The 25,455-nt window shown below is 39.9% G+C and overlaps 1 protein-coding gene across 2 annotated transcripts in view; it reads left to right on the top strand.

The window, feature by feature from the left end:
- The first annotated feature begins 6,423 nt into the window (after positions 1-6,423).
- igf2bp1 (insulin-like growth factor 2 mRNA binding protein 1) overlaps positions 6,424-25,455 on the top strand; it is a 56,219-nt gene continuing 37,187 nt past the window's right edge. For both annotated transcript variants that reach the window (XM_042393099.1, XM_042393098.1), the window contains exons 1-2: positions 6,424-6,746; positions 7,944-8,004. In XM_042393099.1, the coding sequence (XP_042249033.1) occupies positions 6,572-6,746; positions 7,944-8,004 (236 nt within the window). In that variant the 5' untranslated portion in view covers positions 6,424-6,571. The remainder of the gene's footprint in view (positions 6,747-7,943; positions 8,005-25,455) is intronic.

The following is a 25,455-nucleotide window of genomic DNA, read 5'->3' as shown; positions in this document are numbered from 1 at the left end:
CAGTGGAGGAGGCACACCGCGCCTACAGATGCAGCAGACGCTCACATGGAGGAGAAATCTGAATCCAGATTTGTCATGTAGTTAAAGGACTTTTCAGACTCTTTAAGCATCTTAAAAACCACATTATTCAGTGTTAATGACAGTCAAGACTCTTCTTGGTTCTTTCTCATTGGGAGTTAAAATCTCTGCCTTCAGTGACTTTTCAGTCTGACCAATGATTCCAGCTTCAGTCTGCACTTTGACCTGCAGATCCTTGATTCAGAATCAGTTCATCATAAGATCATATCATGTGAAAAACAATGTGTCAACACTGTAAACAGAGTTGATTGTCACCTTTGCTATTCTCAACTAAAAATATTTCTCCATCTTCTGATCTCAAGATTCAAAGAGAAGGCTGGTATTATTCTATATTTTCCTTTTTGTCAACAAATCCAATGAAAAGACCAAAACCATGATGTTGTTAGTCCATCTCTCAGTACTTCCTCTCTGTAGCTTTCAGCCTCAAGCCCATCTGACTGAAGACGTACACCTTTAAAAGCAGCTTACAAATATAGTTCCATTCAAAAAAAAGTCTCAGTAATTCCCTGAAACAGCTGGTCACTGTAGTTTTTTCATTTTTTACATTTTTTTTTAGCAAACATCACTCAAACAGGAGGAAATTGTGCATTTGCTAGGGACTACTTTCAGCTGCGGATGAATACACATTTGGTGTTTTAGTGAGTATGTCTTAAGGAGCTCTATGGCACAGAGGAATAATATATCAGGCTTTTATACACACACACACACACTACCTGTTGGCAGGATCAATGCAGTATTGGTTTTAGTCTTTCATGAGGTTTGTTGACAGCGAGAAGGAAATAGAACAGAACCAGCCTTTGCTTTAAAGCTCGGTTTATACGTACATGTCAATGGTAAAATTGCTGTCAAGCTTATCTTTGACTTCAGAGACACATGTAACTTTTCTCTGTATTCATAATAATATGTTGATTCCTCTAATCTTTCTGTTAAACATTGCACATAAGTGGAAAGCTTTGAAGGGCTTTTGAGCTTATATGGCTCAGCTCTGTCAAGAGAAGACAGTCGGGATGGGAAATGACCTCCAGCGTACAGACAAATATCCATACTGTTTCTCTGTCAGCTTCTCTGACTTCTTTGGTGGGTAAACAGTCATGGTTTGGAGTGTGATTCTATCTGAAACATCTAGTTGGAAGGCAAAATAGTGGTTAGGATGAGATGCAACCCCTGATGTGGCCAGCGGGCGTAAAGGAGCTGCACAGTGAGCTGGCTCACTGTCTCTGGCTGAAATGTCTGTGCATGATGTATCCGCATTCAAATATAAAATGTTATGTGCAGACATAAAGCTGACAGTGTGAACTACTTTTTTGAGAACTTTTTTTTTCGTGTTGAAACAATTCTGTTTGTTTACAGCACCACAGACATTTAGAGTGAAGGTGATTTTTTTTTTTCCCTTCCAGCCATAGAGAAGCATTATAACCTCAACATTTCAGAAATAGACAACACAGTTATTTTCCAGTCATATAATATTACATGCAGTACAATACAGTGATCTAACATTACAAGTGAAGAGGACACACAGTAGAAGAAGAGATAAACATTAACCCCTTTTGCATTTTCTCTCTTTGCATGTTGTCTCCTCCTTCTGCATTCCCGCCCAATTCACCCTGTTTCTCCACAGCCTTTGACCTCCGCCTATCGACCCCTCCCCCCAAACCCACACACACACACACACACACACACACACACACACCCACAAGGGAAGACTGTTGACAAGGTCTTGTGATACCATTGATGGCAGTGTTAGGAAGTGCAGGAGTACAAACAAAAGAGTCATTTCCTAATTTGCCTTTCCCCAAAGTGTACTAGAGGAGGAATATATGTGCAACAGTAACTATTTACTCAAGTACACATTTGAGCTACTTATTTACATTTTATGCTACTTTCCACTATTACTCTACTACATTTCTGAAGGAGATATAATACTTTTTGCTGCACTGTATTTATTTGACAGCAAGTCATTTTACAGATTAAGATTTTCCATTCAAGACATATTATAGATTAAACTGGCCCACAGTATATGAAATAGTTCAAATTAGTGGAGCTGCAATGATTTATCTATTAATGGAGTAAGTCCATCAACAGAAACATATTTTGATTATTATTGTCATTTTTCTAATAAAGATGCCAAACATTTGATGGTTCCAGCTTCTTAAATAAGAGAATTTCCCACTTTTCCTTGTCCTAACATTATAATAAGTTTAGTATATTTGGGTTTTGGACATGTGATGACATCATTTTAGCCTCTAGGAATTTGTGATGGTCAGTTTTTCTGTTTTCTCATGTTTTAGAGAATAAACGATTCATTGAGAGAATAGTTGTCAGATTAATCAATTATGACAATGACATGTCAGCTCTACAACATGAAAATGCTACTTATACATTATTGCATCAGTAATAATAATACATTAATACAACTTTTAACAGTGTAACACATTTTTCTGCATTGTGAATAATTTGACTTTTGATACTTTAAGTACATTTTTCTTACTTAAGTGACATTTTCGATACAGGACAATTTGCATTTGTGCAACATCACAGGACAGGTTGTGAACAGCCAGTTCACATGTTGATGAAGCCACAAAACTATAGTTGTAATTATTTTAGCCACCAGACCATGAAACTCTAAAACCTGCTGCACCTTTTGCAATTTAAATTGTGAACATGTAGCGGACTCTTATGTCAGAGCACGCCAACTGAGAGAGACAGACTTTATATTTGGATGAAAAAATGAAGAATTCCCATCGGACAAAGCAGTTTTAGAGAAGATATAAACAACACAGTATTTCTCACTTGTAAAGATTGATATTTTGGAGACGCCGGGTCTTCCGCCAGACTATCTGAGTGTCCATGTGAGGATTATATATGACAGAGAAAGGAAGAAATAAGAAAAGACAGTAGACAGGTTTTTCAAGGACACGTACTTCTGTTAGGGGTTGAAGCAAAGATAAGGAGACAGGATTTTCCAGGTAACAACAGAGGAGGGGGGTAGGGGGGTGGGGTGGGGGGTTAATAGGAGAATGAGGAGGGAAACTATGAAACCTTTTGTGAGGAAGTGATTTTTTTCTTTTGGACCACAGAATATGGACAGTGACTGTGAGTGGGCTGAGTCCATCAGTCACCACTATATTGTCAATTCTCTGCTTGCCTCTGTGAGAAACAGAGCATTTTCTTAAATTTAAGAAAAAACACAAGTCACAAGCTTGACTTCTGACTTATATGATAAGGTCATTAGATCTGGTCTTGATGAATAATTCCATTGGTGTCCAAGAAAACATCTAAACTTCTCAGAGGTGTGGTGCATGGCAGTGACTGCAGGTAACAATATTGGTGTTATTTTGCAAAAGGATCATAATGCCAACGGTCAAACACTGATGTTATTTATCACTGGAATGCACATGAAATCAAATTGATGCTGCCAGGAGACGTGTGAGCATAATTAGAAGTATAGGGGGGGATGTAGACGGCTTTTATTAAGAAAAAAAAACAACAAAAAAAACATTAAAAACTTTTTTCTTCACTTCACCATTGGACACTCACACTCCTTTCGTTCTAAAAGCCTCAAAATCTGTTGGCCCTTATGTGGTTATTTGACCCTTGGAAACCCTGGCCTGTGACCTCACCAGCTCCCCCGTGACCAGTGTGTGTGTTAGTGTGAGTGTGTGTGTTTCGTAAAGAAAGAAAGAAGGGGGGTTGGGAAGAGGACTTCAAGCCATCTCAGGACAGTGAGAAAAAAAAGGGAAAACTTAACTTGTATGTTGTCAAGTAGCTGGGTGGAAGACGTAGGAAGGCAGAGATAATGACGAGAGGGAATCTATAGAAGCTTCACAGCAATAAACAGAGGAAATTGGGAGATTTCAGTTGACTATAACAGCAGTGTAATGTGTCTCTACCATTCAAAAGATCATGAAGCTATATTAAACCATGCTGAAGCTGTTATAATAGCATAATTACAGTATTGCTCTGTGTTCCCATTCTTCTACTTCACACTGCACTTCAGGCAGTTTAATCTAATAAGAATACTGCTGTGACTAAGATGTGTCGTGCTTATGGTTATAATGTTGGATGTGATAATTAGATAATGTTAAGATGAATAGGATTTAAAGTACAATGTTTATTCTCTTTCTTGATTATTTTCTTTTCTATTCATTTTCAGGGCTGAAACATACATGTTAATACAGATATATTGAAATACCATCAAAGTTATTATGAAAGCTATAATAACTTACACCAAGGGCAAATATATATGTAGAAAAAAACCATGGATACCAAATAAATTGAGAATATGAGCTATGTTAGCACTATTTAATCTGATTCACTCTCAGCCAAACATGGAAACAATGGCGGATTTCTTCCTATATACAGATGAAAAAAATAGTTATGCTTTTACGATAAAAATGTATCATTTATGAGTATCTTCCATTATGAGGCAACAGTTACTGTACAGCCATTTGAGAGTTTGGATCCATTTTGAGAGCATAGGAGCCATTTTCTAACCAAGCGAGCGCGCTTGAGTGCCACGTTGCCTCCGGGCGTGAACAGTTTGGCTACAAAGTCTAAATTGTCTCTCACACAGAGGAAAGAACCTTTCAAAAACCCAATTAGAGACATGTCGAATTTTTACCAACACAGGAAAGCGTGAGATAGGCACACACTGCACGCACAGAGCGCAAATGTGAACCACAGCCAAACTCTGTAGGCTGTGTGTGTGTGTGTGTGTGAGTGTGTGTGTGTGTGGGAGAGGCAGGCCCGTGCATCAGTCACTGCCTCCATTTTGAGAAGCCTCCATCCACGCAGAGGGGCGCGTGGTGTGTGTGGTGCTGTAGACTGCGCCATACTGCCATTTCCTCTGCGCCCCCCACACACAAATATGACAAAACGGACAAAACATGAAGCTATATGCTCCTGGTTGGGTGGGGCGAACACTGCTGAAGTTGTATTTTAACTCTGAGCGTCGCCTGTTGGAAGCCATGACCCTTGTGAGCAAGTTAAAAGCACAATAATTGTATAAGTGTCTTAAAAGCAGAGGGGCGGTGCAGTTTAACGCAAACTAAGAGATTCCCCGCCCGTCTCGATACAGCAGCCTGGACTGTGTTGTAGTTACACGGTGCCGCCGCCATATATGATACATTGTTTCAGTTAATGGGGCTCTGGGGCAACAATGTATCACAGTGACTGGATGGGTTTCCGCAGGTTGCAGTAGCAGCGCCCTCGCGGCCCCTGAAACAAAATGGGGCCCTGGACCTTTTGTTCCGCCGCCCCAAACAGCCTGAGGTTCACCATAGGTCATTTATGTAACATCAGGACTACTAACTTCTTTACCACGCATCATATTCACCCAGAGGGCGGGAACAGCAGAGAGGTGGGGGTGCTAGGCTATAGAATTAGAAGGCGGTGCCTTGTTATTTAAATTTGAGAAGTTCCTGACCACCTAGGCCTTCAGCTATTCAACACAGGGGGTGTAGGGCGACGTGAGTTGAGGCAATAAAAACAGTTCGACGCCCAAAGGTTGTCCGGTCTTAGCTTGTAGCTTACACTACTGAGTGGTGAAGGAAGTCTTGTCTCTCTATACTATAGCCCAATCTTCGCTTGCACGAGCTGAAGCGCATAAAGCGCATGTGTGGCTACGTCGTGTTACATAAAAGCCACGGTGCTGCACACAAACTGCCCCGCGCACACGTACAGTACAGTACAGTACAGGATGGCGCGAGCACAGCGCGGAATTAGGGGTCTCGGGTTATGTGCCTAGGCTCGCGCACATACACACACACACACACATACATACACACGCACTCACCCTAGGATGAGAGGGGGATGCCCCCTCCCCTTCCTTCTCTCTCTAACCTACTCCAAATAGACCACGTGGTTTCCTCTTTGCAAACAAAAAAAAAAAAAAAAGAAAAAAAACGTGAATTGGACTCGGTTGGAGGGGCGGCGTCACCCATCTGCCGGCAGCAGGCGGATCGCTGAGAGAGGGAAGGGTAGAGATCTAGAGAGAGAGAGGAAAACATTTCTCCCGACCTGATCCCGCCATAGTTTTTCCCACTCTTCCACCATAGACCCATCATCAAATCCACCCAGTGCAACCCACCTCCTCCACAGTGCGATAGAAAGGCTGCTGCTTTATTCGCCTGCTGGGGCCGGCTGCAAGTCAAGGGATTTCATTTCTTCTCCTGCTCCACTTATTCATCTGGATTTACAGCTAGAGTCAACGTTACCATCTATTTTTACACTTTTGAAATCTCTTTTTTTATTTTAGTTTGCCGCCGAGAATTAACATTTGTTTCGTTTTGTATTCTTCTTTTAGATCTTGTTTCCTTTTTAGATATTCTTGCCTTCTAGCGTGATTTCCACTTTCAGTTAGTGTGGCAAGTGTGACAATATCTTGTTGCGCTATTAACAAATTCAGCAGAGAAACTTTTTTGCTGGCTTCGATTTCAGTTATTTTGAGCTTAGTTTTTTTTTCGTTTTTGGACTTGGAAAAACAATTTCCACCATGCACAAGCTATACATTGGGAATCTAGGCGAAAGCGTGACTGCCGAGGACTTAGGAAAAACCTTTGACGACCACAAGATCCCATACTCCGGACAGTTTCTAATGAAAACCGGCTATGCGTTTGTGGATTGTCCGGACGATCACTGGGCCATGAAGGCTATCGAGACGTTTTCTGGTGAGTTAAGGTGGACTACTGACCACCAAAGACCCTCTTCCACCTTTAGTTTCATTCATTCTGAAGAGAAGCCGTAGACACCGGTGTATAACCACGAGTGCATGCCCATATTCAGCGGTGTGCCCCAGTTTCACTCTCCGTCCACCTCCGAGGCTCTTAACATGAACATGCTGGATAAAAATAAATCCACACAATTATTTAACTGATGGCAACTGAATGAATCGTGGTGTGTGTGGAGAGCTACACGCCCAGGGGAGCCATTCAACTTTTGCAGGGGGAGGGACACACGTAGTGTAAACGTAAAGCTATACAGTAAAGGCTGAGCGAACGTAAAGCACTAGCTTACTCCACAATATTGCTATTAAACGAAGGAGGTGATTTACAATGCTGTGATAATTGTGGCTCGTCCATGTCAGCCCCAAATGTGCATGTGAGTGTGGTATTGATGTGTAGCACTCTCCTGTGATATAGAATGAAGCCTTGCTGGCTCCCCTCCCCCTTTAAGCCGGCAGTCCACTATGACAAAGATAGAAAATATCTTACCCTGTCTACTTACCGAAACAGGCCTCACACCAGCACCAATCCAAAATTATCGACAAGCTGCAACATTATTGTAAAAGCTTGATTCAGACGACGGCGTCAGTGATTTTTAGCCCATTTCTCTGTATTCTCATGATTTCCTACATATGTAACGTGAGGAGCCAAGGTCGCCATGCCAGTCAGCTCCCTCTGCCTTCTCTACATGAGACCTCACCAAACACCAAAACTCCCAAGACACAGTGCTGTTGTTCAGCATGTGGACTTTAAACCGTTTAAAAAGAAACACCGCCAGTCACAGAGTAAAATAATTATTCGTATGGTTGTCACACTGTATCTGTGAGGCTTTGAGGAACCCATTATAGAGCAGAAAGTAACATGCTTACACTGTTCACTTGTTCCACGACTTTTCAGCAGGCTAGTGTTTTTGAGTCCTCTGAACCTGTCCGCCTCTCATGTTCTTCTCAGCTTGGTTTCACCTCTTTCTTCATTCTTGAATAAGTCGCAGGCTTCAAAAGTTAGCTGTTAGGGGTCCTTCACTGTAGCAACGCACCCCGAATACAGGATATTCCCACCATAGGCCTGTAATAGCTATAGGCCTATAAACAGTTAGCATGTAGCCACAGTGTGTTCTGAACCTCCGCTCTTTTTATTTTTCAGGTAAAGTGGAACTTCAGGGGAAACGTATTGAGGTCGAGCACTCCGTCCCCAAGAAGCAAAGGTACTAAACAGCATTCAGCACTGTGCCACCCCTCCCCCTCCTCTCCAAGACCCCTTTTCATGTGTTGCATCACCTTGTTCAGGCCTTTCTTTAATGGAGTTATTACTGAATATAAACATTTAATTGATTAATTTGCAATAAGTGACATAGGCCTATTGAAATGTCTCCCTTTTGTTTCGAGCCACATGGAGGCTGTTTCCGGCGCTGTAGCAGCTACTTTGGTTGTGTTGGTGTGACTGTGTGGAGCTTCAACTTTGTCGGCCATTGCTGTGAAACTGAGCTGTCACAGCTTTAGCTGTAGCTGCCTGCCGTGCTGTGTGGTGTAGTTGGGTTGTTCTCCTTATTTGAAAATGCTGGCGTTTTTTGAGTGCTGTTGGTGAAGCCAGTTAGCATGTAGAGATAATATTCTTCGCTAAGTCATCACATTAGGCTATAAGCACGTCCTATAGCCTGGCAGGCTGCAGGGCCAGCCTGTCATGGAGCCCGCAGTTTTTATACTTTTAACAGGATTTACAATTACACAGGAAATTCTGCATTTGGGAAATGTATTTATTGGTTATTTCATGGTTACGTTTGTCAACTTTTAAAACTCTGTTTTTGGAGTGCATAGTTCATTAATAATATTTGCTTATACACATTGTTTCCATACATGTAGCTTTCGACAAAATTGGTGTAGTGTGTGTGCCTGTGAATGTTTAATTTAAATTAACCTCTGGCTGCAAATCATTTAAAAAAATGATACTATTCGTTATGACGGATTAACGTTCAATTGAGTCTAATAATTATTTATTGGATTTATTTCTGACTTGGTAAAATATTTCCAGCAAAAGTGTAGATGTTTCTGTGTATGTGATTTGAGTCCTAATAGTTTCAAAAATGTTAAATAAATGGAGCACACGTCTTCTGTGAAATCTCACTGTTTTTTCGTAAAAACACAGCAGTGTGTTTGGAGTTTTTATGGATGATAATTGTAATATTTTTATATTAGTTTGAGCTCTTTTGTTTTTGTATCCAGTTGTGAAATTAAAGCAGGATAGTGGCGTGAATATTTGCACATTTGGTCCATCGTGACACCAAAGCATTTCATGGAAAAAAGGAAACCTGTAGTTTAGATTTGTGTTTTTTATGGAATTTCCTGGGTCCACAGGATAAACTGAAGTCCACTGTAGATCAGCTGCTCTGTACTAGGAGCCAGACTTGACCTGCTTTAAACAGTATTATGGAATTCGCCTATAGACCATCATTCATGCCTGTAACCTTTGGCACAGATACGAGGTGAGCAGTCAGCACAGCTCTCCATGTTCCGCCATTTGGCCACATGTGTGCGTATGTGTGTATCCCATGATCAAAATGGCCAGTGAACGTAGATCTCATTCTTTTTATTCAGCTTTGGCTTGGAATAAATTCTCACATTTTTTGCTAATTTGTATTCTTGTGTTTTTGTGTGAATGTAGCTAAATATTTGAATTTGAGCTGGTTTTGTGCGCCCGCCCTGCGCCACGAGAACAAACTAGAAATGTTGCAACATGGTTGAGGAGCAAAAATACCCACAGAGTGATCTTTATGCAGATGAATGGCGTTAAGCAATGAGCCTGAATCACGTAGTAGTCAAACTAAAGAAACAGGTCACTTGCCATGCTCAGGGAACCAACATGGCAGCAGGCTGTAATTTCTTATAATCACCCAGTGGGTCGGTAAATTATTCTGATGGCTCTGTGTTTGTGCGAAGAGCGTCCCAGACCTTCTCTGTGATAACCTTGAAGAGCCATAATGATAAAGGTGATTTGTGAGAGGGGGCCACCGTGGGTGAGCTGAAGCCTTCCGTGGCTCCACAACACGTGGTGCGTCCACGCAAAGAGGAGTCACTCCACGTCAGGCAGTGAGGGCAAAATGGCGAGGCAGTGAATGAATCAGGAGCATAGTGGAGGCTGCTGGGGCTTCACTGTGTGTCGTTCCGGGTCTGCTGAGCGCCCGGCTCGCCCTGTGGAACATCCACTGGCCTAGTTCATATGTTTAAGTGTTTCTGTTTTAAAATCAAAGCAGCAGGAGAGAATTAATGTCACGGTAAAAAATATATATATTTGGAAGCCCAATCTTAAAATGGCCGTTCATACACTCAGCCAGCCAGAGGCAGACTATCCAAATTATGTGCCAAATTATTGTGCTTAAATATTGATGTCAAACATCTGCTCAGCTATACAGTGTCCGGACGCCTGTGAGATGTTTGAGTCAACACACATTTACTTAATTATTTTGTAAATGTTTAAAACATCCCAGTTGTAAAACTGTACAGCAGTGGCGTATTTATTAATGAGCGTCAATGTGAGCAAACAGACAGAGGGGGTTTTTTTTTTGCCAGAAAAAAACTGAATAAAGAATGAACTGTGACGGTGGTATAGTATTTTCAGAAATACGTATCAAGCTGTTCCTGTAATCCTTTCCTTTTTAATCTGTCTGTATTCTCGTCAAAGTCTGAGAGTATATTTGAGTTTTCAGGTCAGTTGTTGCTGCTTTGTGTGAGTGTTGGCTGCTGTATGACTTTCATTAAGTCGATCAGTTGTGGTGGATCCTTTGTGCACACCTACAATTTAAATATCTGTGTTAAAACGCCATGAAGTTGCTGTGATGCAGTTAATTCCTACATGGAACCAAACTGGAGGTGTGCGTGTGTGTGTACGTGTATGTGTGTGTGTGTGTGTGTGGGAGGGGCGTGTGTTTAGAGGGAACAAACCCTTTTTTTTTGAGGGGGGAGGGGGCCGCCTAGAAGTTCTAGAGTTCAATTCCTTCTTTCTATTCTGTTCAATGTGTCTTTGCTGAACCCCTGCAGGCTGCAGGGGGCGCCGGCCCTGACTGCTGCTGACCCCTGACCGTGTTGTGGACATGTACGCTGTGTGTGTGTGTGTGTGTGTGTGTGTATATATATATGTGTGTGTATGCGTGTGTGTGTGTGTGTATATATATAAAAGGGACATGCCAGTGAAATGACTGCAGGAAGATGGAGATGGAAGGGTTTTGCGTTTCAGAGATGGTAATAATATTCATCATGAAGTTGACTGAAATGTGTGTCAGGCTGCAGAGGTTTGTGGGAGGTCAGCTAGAGTGGTAGAGGAGGTGGAGGGTAGGGGAGTGGTAGAGGAGGTGGAGGGTGGGGAGCTGGGTTGTGTGTGAGGAGGGGTTCGGGGGGGTGGGTAATAGGGGGGGAAGAGGGGGGGGGGGGGTGTTCAGAGGGAACAAGCTAGTGGCCCTGGAAGGAAGATAACGTATAGAATGCTAGTATGAGTGAGTGTGAGTGTAAAGCAAACCTAAAACAGCAGCTACACCCACCAAAAATTAATTAAAGCTTCTACTTCTAAAACTGAGATAGACAGTGGAGGATAAACAAACAAATCTGCCTGCAAACCTTCCATTTAAAGACTATCCTCAATTTTTCATTTAGTAAAAAAAAAAAAAATGAAAATCTTATGGACCCAGTCTGCAAAAACACATTGTGTTGCAGCAACCAAACACACAAAAAAATAACATTTCTTTTCATTTATTCGAGGGTTGGTTAGAGTTGGTAGGCCAAAATAATTGCATCTGTTAATTTTAAATGCAACACAAGAAATGGTCACAGAAAATTATATTAATTAAAGAAATTTTTATATATAAAAAAACAAGTGTTTTAACACCCGTTTTACAACAGATTTAATCTAATTAAATTTCTTTTAAACAGATTTCATTAAATTTAGAAAGTTTTCATTAGAGTCTTTTGGATTTTCCCCTCTAATTAGATTTTGTTTATGTCTACAGTCATGACAACTGGACTATCAGAGCCTGACTTGTGTATTCATTTAAAAAAAAAAAAAAAAAAAAAAAATCCCCCTTTTGTAATATTTCCAGAGTTAGGAGTATGATTGTTTGCACTCAGTCTTTGGTTATAAAGGCAGAGGTGTGTGTGTGTGTGTGTGTATGAGTGTGTGTGTGTGTGTGTGTGTGTGTGTGTGTGTGTGTGTGCGTGGTAGTGTTATGCATACTGCTAAGTGTTCAGGAGTTGATTATGGCAAGTTCTGACCTTTGACATCAAATACAGTTGTTATCTTGAGCTGGCGGCATTCTACAAATAAAATCAAAATTGGTATGTTCTGTTGAGGAATACAGAAGGTGTGTGACTCCGCCCCCTAAATACTAGACTTGGATCTCCATAATATGTACACACTGAACTCCAGAAATGTTCACATTTGATTAACAATATAATGTTTTAATTATATGGGTCCAGGGTGTGTGTTTCCAGTTAACCTGCTGTTTATATTATTTCCAATAAATTTCCATAAATGATTTCCATGTGACTTTAAAAAGAAATCCATCCTGTGAGACTTTCATTCACAACACCCCAAGATGTAGTAATTGCAATTTTCTGTATGTGCTAAACCTCAGTGTCAGTTAGCTTTATATAACATGGGTTAACAGGAAGGGAGATGTTATCGTATGGCTCGGTTCATCATACCTAACTGAAGCATTAAAAACAATAGCAAAGAGCACCGGATTGGTAGCTGGACTGAGAAGCTTCCAGGTAGGTTAGCATGTACAGAAACTAGCAGCTACACACCAGCATACTCCATAACAAAATACATTTGTTATGTAATGATATGATTGACAGCAAGTTAATGAATTTGTCACTTTTTCTAAAGTTATGGATAGCTTTCTCAAACCAGCTGTTGTGCTCCCCCCGCCCCCCCCTTCCATCCTTACTGCTGGAGCACAGTAATCTTTCTGTGTCTCCTTGTTTGGTTTAGAGAATGAACAAACCCTTTTCTCTTATCATTTGCTGTAAACACCGTACCGGACATATTTTTAACCCGATTTATTAGTTATTTACTTGATAGACTTTATATACTTTTTTTTTTGCGCAGTCAGAGCTCATCTTGTCTTCAGTTTGGATTAATTCTCCGTCACTGCAACTCAATACCTTCTGCTGCAGACGGACATTTGCAGCCAGCTAGAGCATTTATACGGCTAGTAACTGCTACTTATTCTACCACTGACTTCATTCAAAAAACAAATCACATGCTGGGTTTTTTTTTTTGCTGTAGAGCTTGATAAGAAACTTGGAGAAACTGTTGTTTCTGTTAGTGCAACAAAAAAAAAAAAAGTTTCTCATCTTTAAAACAGAAAACAGAAAAAAAAAATCTGCATTGGTGTCTTTAGTGTCTAGCATCGTTAGTTGTCTTATGCAGCCGGTTCTCTTGTTTTAATCCTCGTGTGTTCTAGTTCTCACTTCCACATATGCTCACACAGAAAGACTTTATTTTGTTTTACTGAATCTAAAGTAAATGTAGGGTGCTTGAATATGCATTACCAAGCCGGCTGAATACCAGTACAGCAGTTTCCCTGTGTTTTTTTGTGGGTTGGCTGTGTACGACTCTGTCAGTGTGAATTCAAAAGAAGGAAGCAGATTCTGCACCTCTCATCCTGTTCTTGTTTTCTATATTCATCCTCATGATGTTTGGATGAAAAGTTTTTTTTTTTTTCTGTGAAGCCCCCCTCCCATGTCTCCATCCATCCATCCATCTATCCGTCCATCCGTCTGTCCGTCTGTACATCCATCCATCCAAGTTCATAACAAACCAAAGCAACGCCACTTGGTCATTCCTTCTGTCCTTCCTCTATCATTTCCAGCCCATTAGTCTGATTTGTACAAATGTATTTTTTTCAAAATACACAATTTTAGTCTTCTCAGTTGTGAATATAAGGAGATATTTCTGCTTTTTATATTTCAGCTTGTGTGGAATTAGTCAAACATTTTAGAATTACACGTACAGTAGCTCCACAACCCAGCCTGTGGTTGCTGCATGGTGCATGTGGAGCTTTAAAACGCCCGTCAACGCCTCGACCGCCATCACCTCACTGTCAGAACATCCTTCACCATATCTATTCTTCTGTGCTTCATAATGAGCCGTCTAACAGCTCATGTATGGTTCGAACAGCAAAAAGAAACGTGGAAAAAACAGACGAGGAGCCTGTCAGCGGATAAAGCCTCTATATTCAATCAAAGACTGTGACGTCACTTCCAAATGAGTTTATAGTGTTAAACAGCTGCCGGTATCCTCTATAATCCTCATCTCCTCAAAAAATCCCAGTTTAAAAATTCTAAATATTTTCTCACAATGTATCATGACGTTATATGATGTATCTGCTTTTTCCAGCAATACACCAAAGCCACTACATATATCTAACTTACTCCAAATTATTTTTTAACAGCTTCACCATTACAGCAAATAGCAAAAATTAGATACTTTGGGCGTCATCTTTATAGTCATTTCTCAGTAATTTAGTTTGATATATTTGTAACCTCTTAAAACTATAATATCTCCTCTATGATTTAAAAAAAAAAGAAAAAAGAAAAAAGAAGAAGTAGTGAAAGTTAGAGCAAATCTCAGCTGCATGCCGTGCTTCTGTAATGATGAAACCGTCATCGGGTTGCGTTATCTCAAGGTCATCAAGCTACCCTTTTTTCACAAGCTTTCAACCACATCTCAGTCTTCCTCAGCGCACAGAGAGAGCGTCAAACTACTGTTTCCACTGCATCTCAGCCCACTTCCACCATAAAACCAATATATGACACTCACAGATGCAGACAGTAGCTTTGTGGTATAGAATATTACTGCATATATGCATTAGAACTATGAATCTAACTGGCAGAACTGAATCAAGAAAAGCCCTTAAATTAAGTCACGTAAGGTCACATTAAACGCTGCAGGAAACAAGCTCTCCGTGTGCAACGCCGCCGTGGCAGATTTGCCTTTTTGTACGCATCCACAATCAGTGTTTCTGTGCTTCCTCTCACACGAACACGCTCACCTGCAGCCTTTAGTTTCCACTCTCTAATTGACGTAATTGTCAGTTATTCAATCATGCAAAAATGTGTTTAGTTTATGAATTTGATAGCTCCCTTAGAAAAGCGTCAGTAGTTACAGATGATGAGCTTAATTGTCTGTAAAAGCAACAAGTAAACGCACTAATAACATGCTGCGCCACCATGCTATTTAGTGAACCCGCTCATTTCGGTCCATGTGGGTGTCGTCCTGGCCGACCTCACTCAGCCCTCCTGTGTGGTTCGGAGCAGCGAGGTCACTGCTGGTAGTGATTCAATGTGTTGCTCAAGGACACTTTGGCAAGATGTGTGCTTGAACCCGGGGTTAGAAAGCGAAAGGAATATATCTTTCTACAGAATCTGATCAGTTGAAGCGTGTGAGTCAAGCAACAGAATGTCTATTATTCAGTGTTAAATGTGATAGCGCTGACATTGAAAATATAAAATACCACCCAGATGATTTTTTTTATGACATCATTGTGTTCAAAACGTTCTCCAACTGCGTTTTAATAAACTGTAAGATAGTGATCATCTGCTGCAAGTGCAAGCTGGGAGAACTTCTTCAAAATTCATCCTATAGCAATCGAAAAGGAAATTTTTTTTTGGTCTAATTTGAGTTCACATCATACACCAGTGAAACACACCGGTCAGCATTTCAGAAATACATATGTTGACATAGGCAAAGGTCTACACATGTAAAAGGAACTGGTCAGCAGTCATGTTGTAAGGAACACGTTTCTGGTTTTTTCATTCGTGCTACTGTTTCCTCTTTCCAGTTTCTCTCATCAGTAGATTTGACGTTCATCTGTTTGTTTTTCTCATGTTTGTAGCTTTAGAGATTTTTTTTTTGTTAACAAGGACTCGCAGAAATATTCAGATATTTCATAAAAAAGTAAATCTCTACCGCTGTCAGTAATCAACCCCGCTGATTAAAAACGATCTTTCTCTTCTATTCTGTTCTATTCCTTCATTCTTGCATCCTCAGTTCCATTTCTGTGCGTTATGTAAAGTGTGTTGCAACTTTAAGTACACTCAAAATGTATCATGCATGTGAGGAACTCTGTGTGTGTTTGTGTGTGTGTGTGTGTGTGTGTAGCTGGGGCTTTCACACAGCAGCACACACAGAGAGAGAGAGAGAGAGAGAGAGGCTCAGAGGAGAGGAGAGGCACGCCATGGTTTGTCTTCCTCTCCTCTCATGGCTGGCGAGGAGGAGGAGGAGGAGGGGATGGTGGGCGGAGGGAGCAAGGGGGTGCGACCAATCGTCTGGCAGGAGCACCTGCAAGCAGCGAGGGAGGCGGTCGCTCGTCGCCCAGACGAGAGGAGTTGATAGGCCCTGCCTCCCTGCCTGCTTTGCTCGCCCACACGCATGCTCTGACTCTCTCTCTCTCCCTCTCTCTCTCTGTTCATACTTTCATTCTCTCGTTTTCTTCTCTCCCTCTCTCTGGTACAGTATGTTCATTTCTCCCTCTCTCTCGTCCCCCCCCCCCCCCCCCTCCCTCTCCCTCTCTCCCTCCCTCTCTCTCTCTCTCTCTCTCTCTTGGCGTGTTGCCATGTTCTCTGCACCATTCCTGCCTTTTCGCAAGAGTGCCAGGAACAAGTGATAGAAATAAAGGAAGACAGACAGATGAAGGGATCGGGGGGGGGGAGTGACTGAAAGATAGATGCATGTGTTTTAAATTTGACCGTCTGCGTGCATGAGGATGTCAGCTGAGCTGCATTTCTATAGAGTCTTGGACAAACAGTTTGCGAGATAGCAGAGTGTAATCTGATTAGACAGCCTGCTGCTGCTCTACTTGTTTGTCTAGCGGCGTATCTGTGGTCAGTGAATGTATGGTGTGGTTTGGTTTCATGTCCTCTATTTGCGTGAAACCATCAATTGTCTCAGAGCATAGAGCGAGACAGAGTGGCTTCAGTTCTGAGAATCAGTGAAAAGGACAGCTGTATTTTCCAGCTGTGATGTTCTGTAATGAAGATCTCTGAGCATTTTGTGTACCGAGAAGTGATGCAGGCGACTTAAAGAATAAGTGCAAGTGAAAGAGTTGTGTGTCATTGCTTCGTTGCATACACGCTGTGAAGTTCCTCAACTCAACTACCTAGAAAGAAAATGAGGAAAAAAACGTCCTCGTTCTGTGCAAAAGTGCAATCTGAAGCTGACATGAATCTGACCTCAGCGGTGGGAGATAGTCAGATCATGTGGGTGTCTTCGTCCTGGTAACAAACCTACCTACAGACTACCAGGAAGTATCCCTCCTCCGCTGGAAACACAGAGAGCGAACTTTATTCTAAAACACTGTAACTTTTTGAAGATACACACTAGATTTGTCTAACTGTCTGCTGAACAATGACAGAAGCTTTGAGCAGTGGTGGAAGGTCATGTTTTACTCTACTTACTTTTTTATTCTACTTGATACTTTTTTTCCACCATATTTCAGAGGGAAATATTGTACTATTTACTCCATGACGTTAATTTCACAGCTATAGGTACTCGTTACTTTACACATTACAATTATTTAAAATATGAAACATATCATCATGGTGTAAACTATGATGCCTTTCTGTAGATAGAATGTCCAACATTTTATAAAGCAGTTTAATTTTACTCCAGCTGAACCAGCTGTAGTACTAAATGCAATTTCCATGTTAATGCATCAATAACAGGCTAAGAATAATGCAATGATATAATATCTCTATAAATATCTCTCTGAAAGGGGTAATTTTATTACTCATACTTAGGTACTTTAACTCAAGTAAAAATGTAAATGCAGGGCTTGTAATGAGATATTTTAAAATTGTGAAATTTTATATGTAAGTAAAGGATTATAGTACTTTTTCCACCACTGGCTTTGACTGACCTTTAGAATGTATTTTTCCACAGAACGGGGACTGTGGATTTTGTCCTCTATTTCTTACAGTGTAGTCATGTAAGGATAGTATTGCTTCATGACAGCGACGCTGGAATGAGTTTTGAAGTGGAGGGACATCCACCTTTGGATGACGTAATAGGCTAGTGAACCTTTAATGTCAACTTCCTTTCAATCTCAGTCTTGCTTAATGTTTTTGTACAACTAAAATATGGTAAGAAATGCATTCCCTCTTGTTGTTAGGGTACTTTATTTTTTTTTAATGCAGTGGTCCACCAACAAGCGGCTTAAAAGGTTCAACTCAAGAGGAGTGTCCTGGCTCCTGTTAATACAGACCCTTATGTTTTTATTCTGAGAACTGTTACATTGTAATCAATCAACCAGCCAACCACTCTATGTGTTTTTAATAAGGTCCAAAAGAGAATCAAAATTCATGCCCTATTAACACAGAGTCTTTAAATCCAACATGCCTACTAACATACAAATAGAAGGCACTGCAGCAGAGCAAGGTCTGCTAGACTTATTTTTCATTGTACTGAGTGCTTCTATCACTCCCATAGCAAAAGCTATTTAACTCTTTGTTCAAATCATCAGGTCCAATATGTTAGAGTAGGCTTACCGTAATACCTGGCATAGATGTTACCACTTTATTATCATTACATCTGAAAATGGGGGGACAAAAAATCTTGTTGTCCCCCATTTGTATATTTCTGTGGCCCTGGAGGAGCTTTGTCAAGCATTGAGGAAATAACCCTGATGATGTCATAGTGATGTCATCAGGGTTCACTTGGGCAGAAAGCCTGCATTACAAACCGGGGCGTAGAGTTTGAAAGAAATGGATTTTTACCAGGGAGGGTGGGTCAGTTGAAAAAAACATATCAAGTTGCATCATGGGAAATGTAGGATCCAGTGTTTTTGGAGCTTGCCTCATACTAGGGATTAAAAGTCAAGATTTTTATTTTATTTATATATTTATTTTTCTACATGTACAACTTTACGGACGTGTAACACTAAAATACGGGAGTATCCCTTTATGGATGATGATTGGCAGTGAACATGCAGATTGGTTCAGTGTAAGCTGATAAAACTTTTCCATTTGCATTCTTGAAGAATAATCTGACAATGAAAAGCTGCTGGTTGGAGTAAGAAGAGTGCAGGGATAAAAGATGGAGACTAAATAGTAAAACCAAAGGAATCTTGCAGACTTTAAAAATGCTGCAGACGTTCTGCACAATTTAAAGTTGACAAGGCATGTTCGCACAGAAAGCAAAGAAATTCTGAAAAATCACACTTTGCATGCTGAGTGTGTTTTTAAATGTGATGACAAAAGCCTGTTATGCCAGAGCCAAAATAAGACGAAGAGAGGGTGAACAAACGCTCAGAGAAATGACAACACAGAGTGGAAAGTGAAGGCGAAGGGAAAGAGGAGAGGCCTTATGTAGGTGAAGGGGTAAATGAGTCCTGTCTCTTTAAGAAGAGCCCCCCCACCCCCACCTCCTCCTCCTCTGCCTCCTCCGCCCCATCTTTCTGATTGTTTCTTCTCTCTGGTTCAAACCATCTGTCCTCTCTCTCTCTCTCCATCTCTTACTCTCCCTCTGTGTCTCTTGCTCTTTTTTTCCCCTCCCTCATTCTGGCCGTCTCTCGCTCTTTTTACTAAAAATAAATTACACACACACACACACACACACACACATACACACACACACACACACACACATCTGGGTACACGCATGACACCGGCCCATACATGAGGACGGATGAACAGCGAGGGGGAAGAAGGAAAGATCAAGAAATGAAGAGAGAAAGAAAGAACAGAGGAGGAGGAGGGGGGTTGGGGCCCAGGGGTTGGGTCTGCATGGTGGATGGGGCCCCTCATGCATATGTGTGTGTGTGTGTGTGTGTGTGTGTGTTAAGAGAGAATGTGTGCATGTACATGAGAGAGCGCCTCCCTTCCAGCCCTGCCCCGGTCATCATCCACAGTCATGTCACCCAATGGGAAACACTCCGATCTAAGGCGTGTGTGTGTGTGTGTGTGTGTGTGTGTGTGTGTGTGTGTGTGTGTGTTTTGTGTGCAGTTCTGCTCTGACTTGTAAAATATATCTTATTTTTTTCGTACCTGTAAAAAGGATCCAGTCTTTAAAGCCTCTTGTTTCGTCAACCCTGGATTTTAGTGACTAAATCCTTTTATAAATCACAACATTTGTTGTAGATTTTGGTTTGAGCAGGAGTCAAATGATTCAGATACATACTCTTTAGTACTTTAGCTTCCTCATAAAAAAATCTGAAATCACAGTGTTTATGAAACCACTGAAACCTTTTAACTATAAAAACTGAAATCCTTGAAATGAGGAAGGAAAGATTTTTCTTTCAAAATAGATTTGAAGTGAAAACGGTCATTTCCTAACAAACATTACTTAAAAGTTAAGCACACCACACAAAGTTGTAATATTTTGTCAACCAAATACTGGGTGACTTTATCTTTCTTTTATAGTATTATATTATATGTGGATATTGTTATGTTCTTGTACAAATCTATCACCCAACAGTCATTAGTCAAATCAGTTAATATATGTTCTGAGAAGCATGAATACTTCTCCTGTTAAAACTTTACACCGTCAATAACATGACAGTGAGTCTTTTCTGTATTGTACTAATTATGTCAGAATGACTTATGTCATAATTTATGGCTGTAAGAGTTACTCCACCCACGTCCATATTAAGTGGTTGCCTGACCTCGCAAGAAATTCCCACTTAGTTGTACAAAAACATGTCATGGTTTTAGTCTGATAGAAATGAAAATAGAGTGGCCTGAGTGTGCTCTAACTGCATATTTTAATATCAAATGTAATAACTATAACCATCTTAAACCAAAACCATTTGTCCTTAAGTTTAGTTTCAATATTTTTTTAATCTCAAAAATATTAAAACAAAACTTAAGGAGATATGAGTTGGCAATTTTGTTATTTGGTGAAAAAGACATTTGTGCAGGTTTTATGAAAAATGTTCAAAACAGTTTGAATGCTGAGGTGAGGAGTGAACTTTAATCAGTTTTTGGCCATGAACGTTGAATAGTGAAACACTTTGTGTTCCTGTGTTTGGATGAAGAATCAATTTTAAAACATCCTTTTGTAAAGGAGGAAAATAAAATGAAATATTAAGGTTTTTCAGGCTGATTATAAATCTCTGTGGAAACCTTGACAGGAAAGGATACTGTCTAACTGACATTTGATATTTAATAACGCACCAGTACTGACAAAAATGCCAATTCTGCTCCAGTCCAAATTAATTTCACAATGGCATGAACTTCTCATGGTCATGCAGAAGCACTGAAGTGAGAACAATTTATACCTGAAGAGGTCTGATTCAAGGACCACAGCTAAGCTCTGTCTGACTCTTCTTCCAGGGACAGATTTGTAGAGAACACAAAAGAAGCAAATAGATTTCCTTGTAGCATTAAAAATCACAAAGAGACATTTTGCTTTTGATATAATTTCCTCTTTAAAAAGTGGCTGTTTTTAATACATATATTTCATTGTAACATTGCCTGAATAAACCAAACAAAAGGTTCGTATTGAAAGTATCTGAAAAAAGTTAATGTTTTTCATTTTTCTTTGATTTATAGTTATGTTGTGGTTGAGGTGAAGGACAGATTAGGGTTATGGTTATATATTAAACCTGTCAACACCAACTCCCAGTACGAGACTTGATGGTGACCAACATTTCAGTCAAATATTTTCTACGTCCATTCCCCCCACCTGACCTCATCGTTATACTGTACATGTGCTGAAATATACTCAACTGCAGAACAAAACTACAACCTTTTACGTGCCAGTGATGAACATACTGGAGGCTTATGCTATCACACTCTACATTACAAGTGTCGCAACCAATTATTAGTCCAGCAACAAGCATGTGATCCCTCACTGGCTTCCCACTCGCTAAATTGTTAGAATATAAAAACTTTTTCAATTCATTTTAACTGCAAATATCTGCACTTACACTTTTCATTCTTAATATTATATCCTGCTCTTGCACTAAATGGTTCCAATATATGTAAGTTGTTGCTGTGCATAATGTCATTTAGGAAGCAGGGTTGGGGTAAAAAAAAAAAGAGCACAGTTGACTCAAAAGTATAAAGTGACAGGATATCAGTCAGGGAGAGGAAGCTGTTTGGTTGGATGGGACAGCTGGAGGGGCGGGATTGTTGTAAAATGTGTGACTATTTCATTGGCTGGTGTTTCAAAATGTAGGTATTGTGTGTTTTTCAGGAAGGTGAAGAAAATCTTTTTTTTTTCATGGTGTTTTAGATTTAATTGAGTACATAATGGCTTAGAAAATGTTCTGACAAAATGAGAAAGTAGATGTTCATCTCATGGCTGCTGTCAGACACAGTTTCCAGTCATGGAGGAGTGCGGTTGCTCATTTCACTTGATCCTTCGTCTTTGTTGGAACATGTTTCAGCTAAAAATCAAGACCCTGAATCAGAGGCTTTTTCATCTTGTGGAATTCATTTACACAGAACATTTAGTAAAGGACTAACTTTTGTTCACTGTACCAGCAGCTACACTTACATAATTCAAGTCCTATTTAAGAACAGAATAAATTACACTGCCATACAAATTTAGTTAAGAACTCTGCAACCTAAAGCTAAGTGGAAAGCTGCAAACAAAAGGATACATTCTTTTTAATCTTAGCAGAATGTTGAGAGACAGAATGCAGACATGTTAGAGAACTAGGTTTTAGATGAGAGAAGAATATTTTCTGCAACTGTTTTTTAAAATACTAATAATTTTCAAGAGTCTTCAGGTCACAAAGCTCATTCAACACATCAGTGACAGCCACATGATTAATTCAAGTCAGAAAAAGGCAAAACAGGAGCGGCCTGGCAGGCGAATGGTTGCAGCGCATGCCACATAACTGCAACGTCTCTGGTTCGACTCTGGCTGGGGACCCTCGTTGCATGTCATGCCCCTCTCTCTCTCTCTCTCTCTCTCTCTCTCCCCTTGTTTCCTGTCTGCTTCTCCACTATCAGCTGTCCTTTAAATCTAAAATACCCACAAAACATATCTTTAAAAAAAAGAAAGAAAACAGCCAAACATAATTTTTTAAAATTATAACTACAGGAAAAAGTTTCATTCACAGCTGTTAATTGGCTAAAAATGATTTTCACATTTCAACTAAAGAAAAGCAGCATTACTGTCTAAATGAAAGCTCAAAATATAAACTTTCATAACATTTAACAACAAACACCACTGAAGACAGAATTATTGTAATGGTAGATGAAGTCAGTTTTGAATTGAAACTGTGGAAACAAATGCCTTTGCACTGACTTCATTCCTGCCTCAACATTTAGACTTTCTATTAATTTGTAGGACAAGGATCAGGAATGTGTGTCTCGTGGAAATCAGTAAAACAATAGAGCTTTCGAGAACATTAAGAGAGTGTCTACTCTTCTTTAAAAATGATCAACACAAATCATATGAAAGAGCTTAGTGAGTCCTTGCTTGACACCTCTCCTTTTTCCCTTTTTTTTTTTATTTAGGAATTAAAACATCTAAGTTTTTCTCCTCTGAATTAGAAATAGAGTTGGAAGTAGTTCCTATTTATTTACTTGACAGTCACAGTTTCATATACTTCCCTATAACTGAGCTGAACTGATTGCGGACATTTTCCTTTCGGCTCCTCCACTTCCGCTTCTGTTTTAGAGAACAACAGGCCTCTTGTATAAACTGTCAGACAAAGAGGACAGAGCTACACTTTAACACTTTTAATCCCACTCTGTAGACTAAAGGGGATTTTTTTTTCATACAGTAAACCGACAAAACAATGTAGAAACATATTATTTGCTTTTGGAAAAAAAAGCATGTTTTTAATAAGGTCTTTTTTTAAAGTTGTCTGTATGCTGGTTATGCATGGTGAATATGGAAGTGTTGAGGTGCCATTTAAAGGGATTATTACAAGAAAAATGTAGTCAATCAATCTTAAAATAAAAGTGATTTTCTTCATTGCTGAACATTTAGGAGATTTAGGAAAACTGCTCTCTAATCAGTTAAATTTCACTTTTGCTCATTTAAAAGGCTTTTCTAGCATTTGTGTGTGTACGTTTGTGTTCCTTCCTTTGCTTTTTGTCTCGGAGTGTAATTCGTTCGTTCTTTATTTCTTTTTTTCTAACCTTTCACCCTTTACCTCTCTCTACGCCAGACCACCACAACACTTCCCCCATGAGCCTACGGGGAGTAGGTGTGTGTGTGTGTGTGTGTGTGTGTGTGTATGTCTGGGAGAGGGCGGGGTGATGGCATTGCCCCTTGGACCTAAATTCTTGACATTTTTTCAGCCGTAATGAGAAAGAAACTGGAGATTAAGGAGCCTATAGGGCATCCATGCCTCTGATTGGCTAGGAGGCTTTGCACACTGAGCTCTGATTGGCTGGGAAAAGCTCTATAGTTGCTCCTTCGCATATAGAACTTCCTGTCCAGTCCTCTTCCTGGTTCCTCCGTGTGTGTGTGTGTGTGTGTGTGTGTGTGTGTGTGTGTGTGTGTGTGTGTGTGTGTGTGTGTGTGTGTGTGTGTGTGTGTGTCTGTGTGTGTGTGTGTGTGTAAACTGCCTCTGTAGCTTCCAGCGTTTAGTCTGTTTGACCCAGATTGTTTCGTGTCTGTTTATTTTTCCTCTTGTGGTCACCGTCTCGTTATTTTGTTTCCTTAGAATATTCAGTCAGCACAGACGACACCAACCTGATGGAGGAATATAAAAAAACAAAACAAAGAAAAAAAATCTTAAATTTTTTTTTTTTCTCTTATTGTTTACAGACTTTATGTGTGCTGGGAACACATTTTAAAGAATCTTGCAATATTTAAAAAGGAAAAAAAAGTCAAAGCATAGAGGAAGTCATTTATTTTCAGTTGAACAAGGTGCCTCTTTACACTCAAGGTTGGGAATATTGTAGTAAAAATGGCATGAAGGCTGCTCTGCTCTTCAATAGAGTCCCTCTTTTTTTTTTATATAGAATGAAGTCTTTTTTTTTTTTTTTAGCAGAAATAGTCACAAAAATTCCACTGACCTTCTGCCTTCTCATCTAGCATTAATTAGACCAATTAACAATGTGCCTGCAAATAAAAGAACAGCTACAACGACCTGCTAACTACGGATGTATTTTAGTCTGATTTCATGAAGACTGGAGAAGGTTTGTGTGGTTTTGTAAAAACAAATTACGTACAACGTGACCCTAATACATTTACACTGACAAAAATCACATTATAATTGGTCTTCGTACCTTCCATAAGTCAAACAAACTAATTAGAAATGTGGCTGAAATTACTGTAATATTTAAACACTTAATGTCAAAATGATATTTGGTTTATGTTAAAGAACTGAGTAATGCTGTATGTTCATGTCCACAAACCATAAGAATAAAATAAAAATAAATAAAACATGCTAAAACGTCAAGATTCAAATATAGTTTTACACACCAAAAGTCAATCCTTATCTCAGGAACAATGCTATCTCATCGATGGTCCATTGAAGGATCTTTGTATTTGATTAAGAAAATTATCATTTCTTACTGAAACAAAAAATAATATAAATTTAAAGGGGCGCTCCAGCGATTTAGATTTGCTTCCATTAAGTTGGGCTCACAAGAGATGGATAATTTAAAAAAAAAGGATGGTCAAATTCAAGGCAGCAGAGGCTGAGATATCCTGACTTTTAGTCTTGAGTGTGTGTTAAATGCCAAAAACACTGAAT

This window comes from Thunnus maccoyii, chromosome 18, assembly GCF_910596095.1.
Source record: "Thunnus maccoyii chromosome 18, fThuMac1.1, whole genome shotgun sequence".
In the NCBI taxonomy this organism is placed as follows: Eukaryota; Metazoa; Chordata; class Actinopteri; order Scombriformes; family Scombridae; genus Thunnus; species Thunnus maccoyii.
Note: the sequence above shows the minus strand (reverse complement) of the source record. Positions and strands in the feature narration are given on the sequence as shown.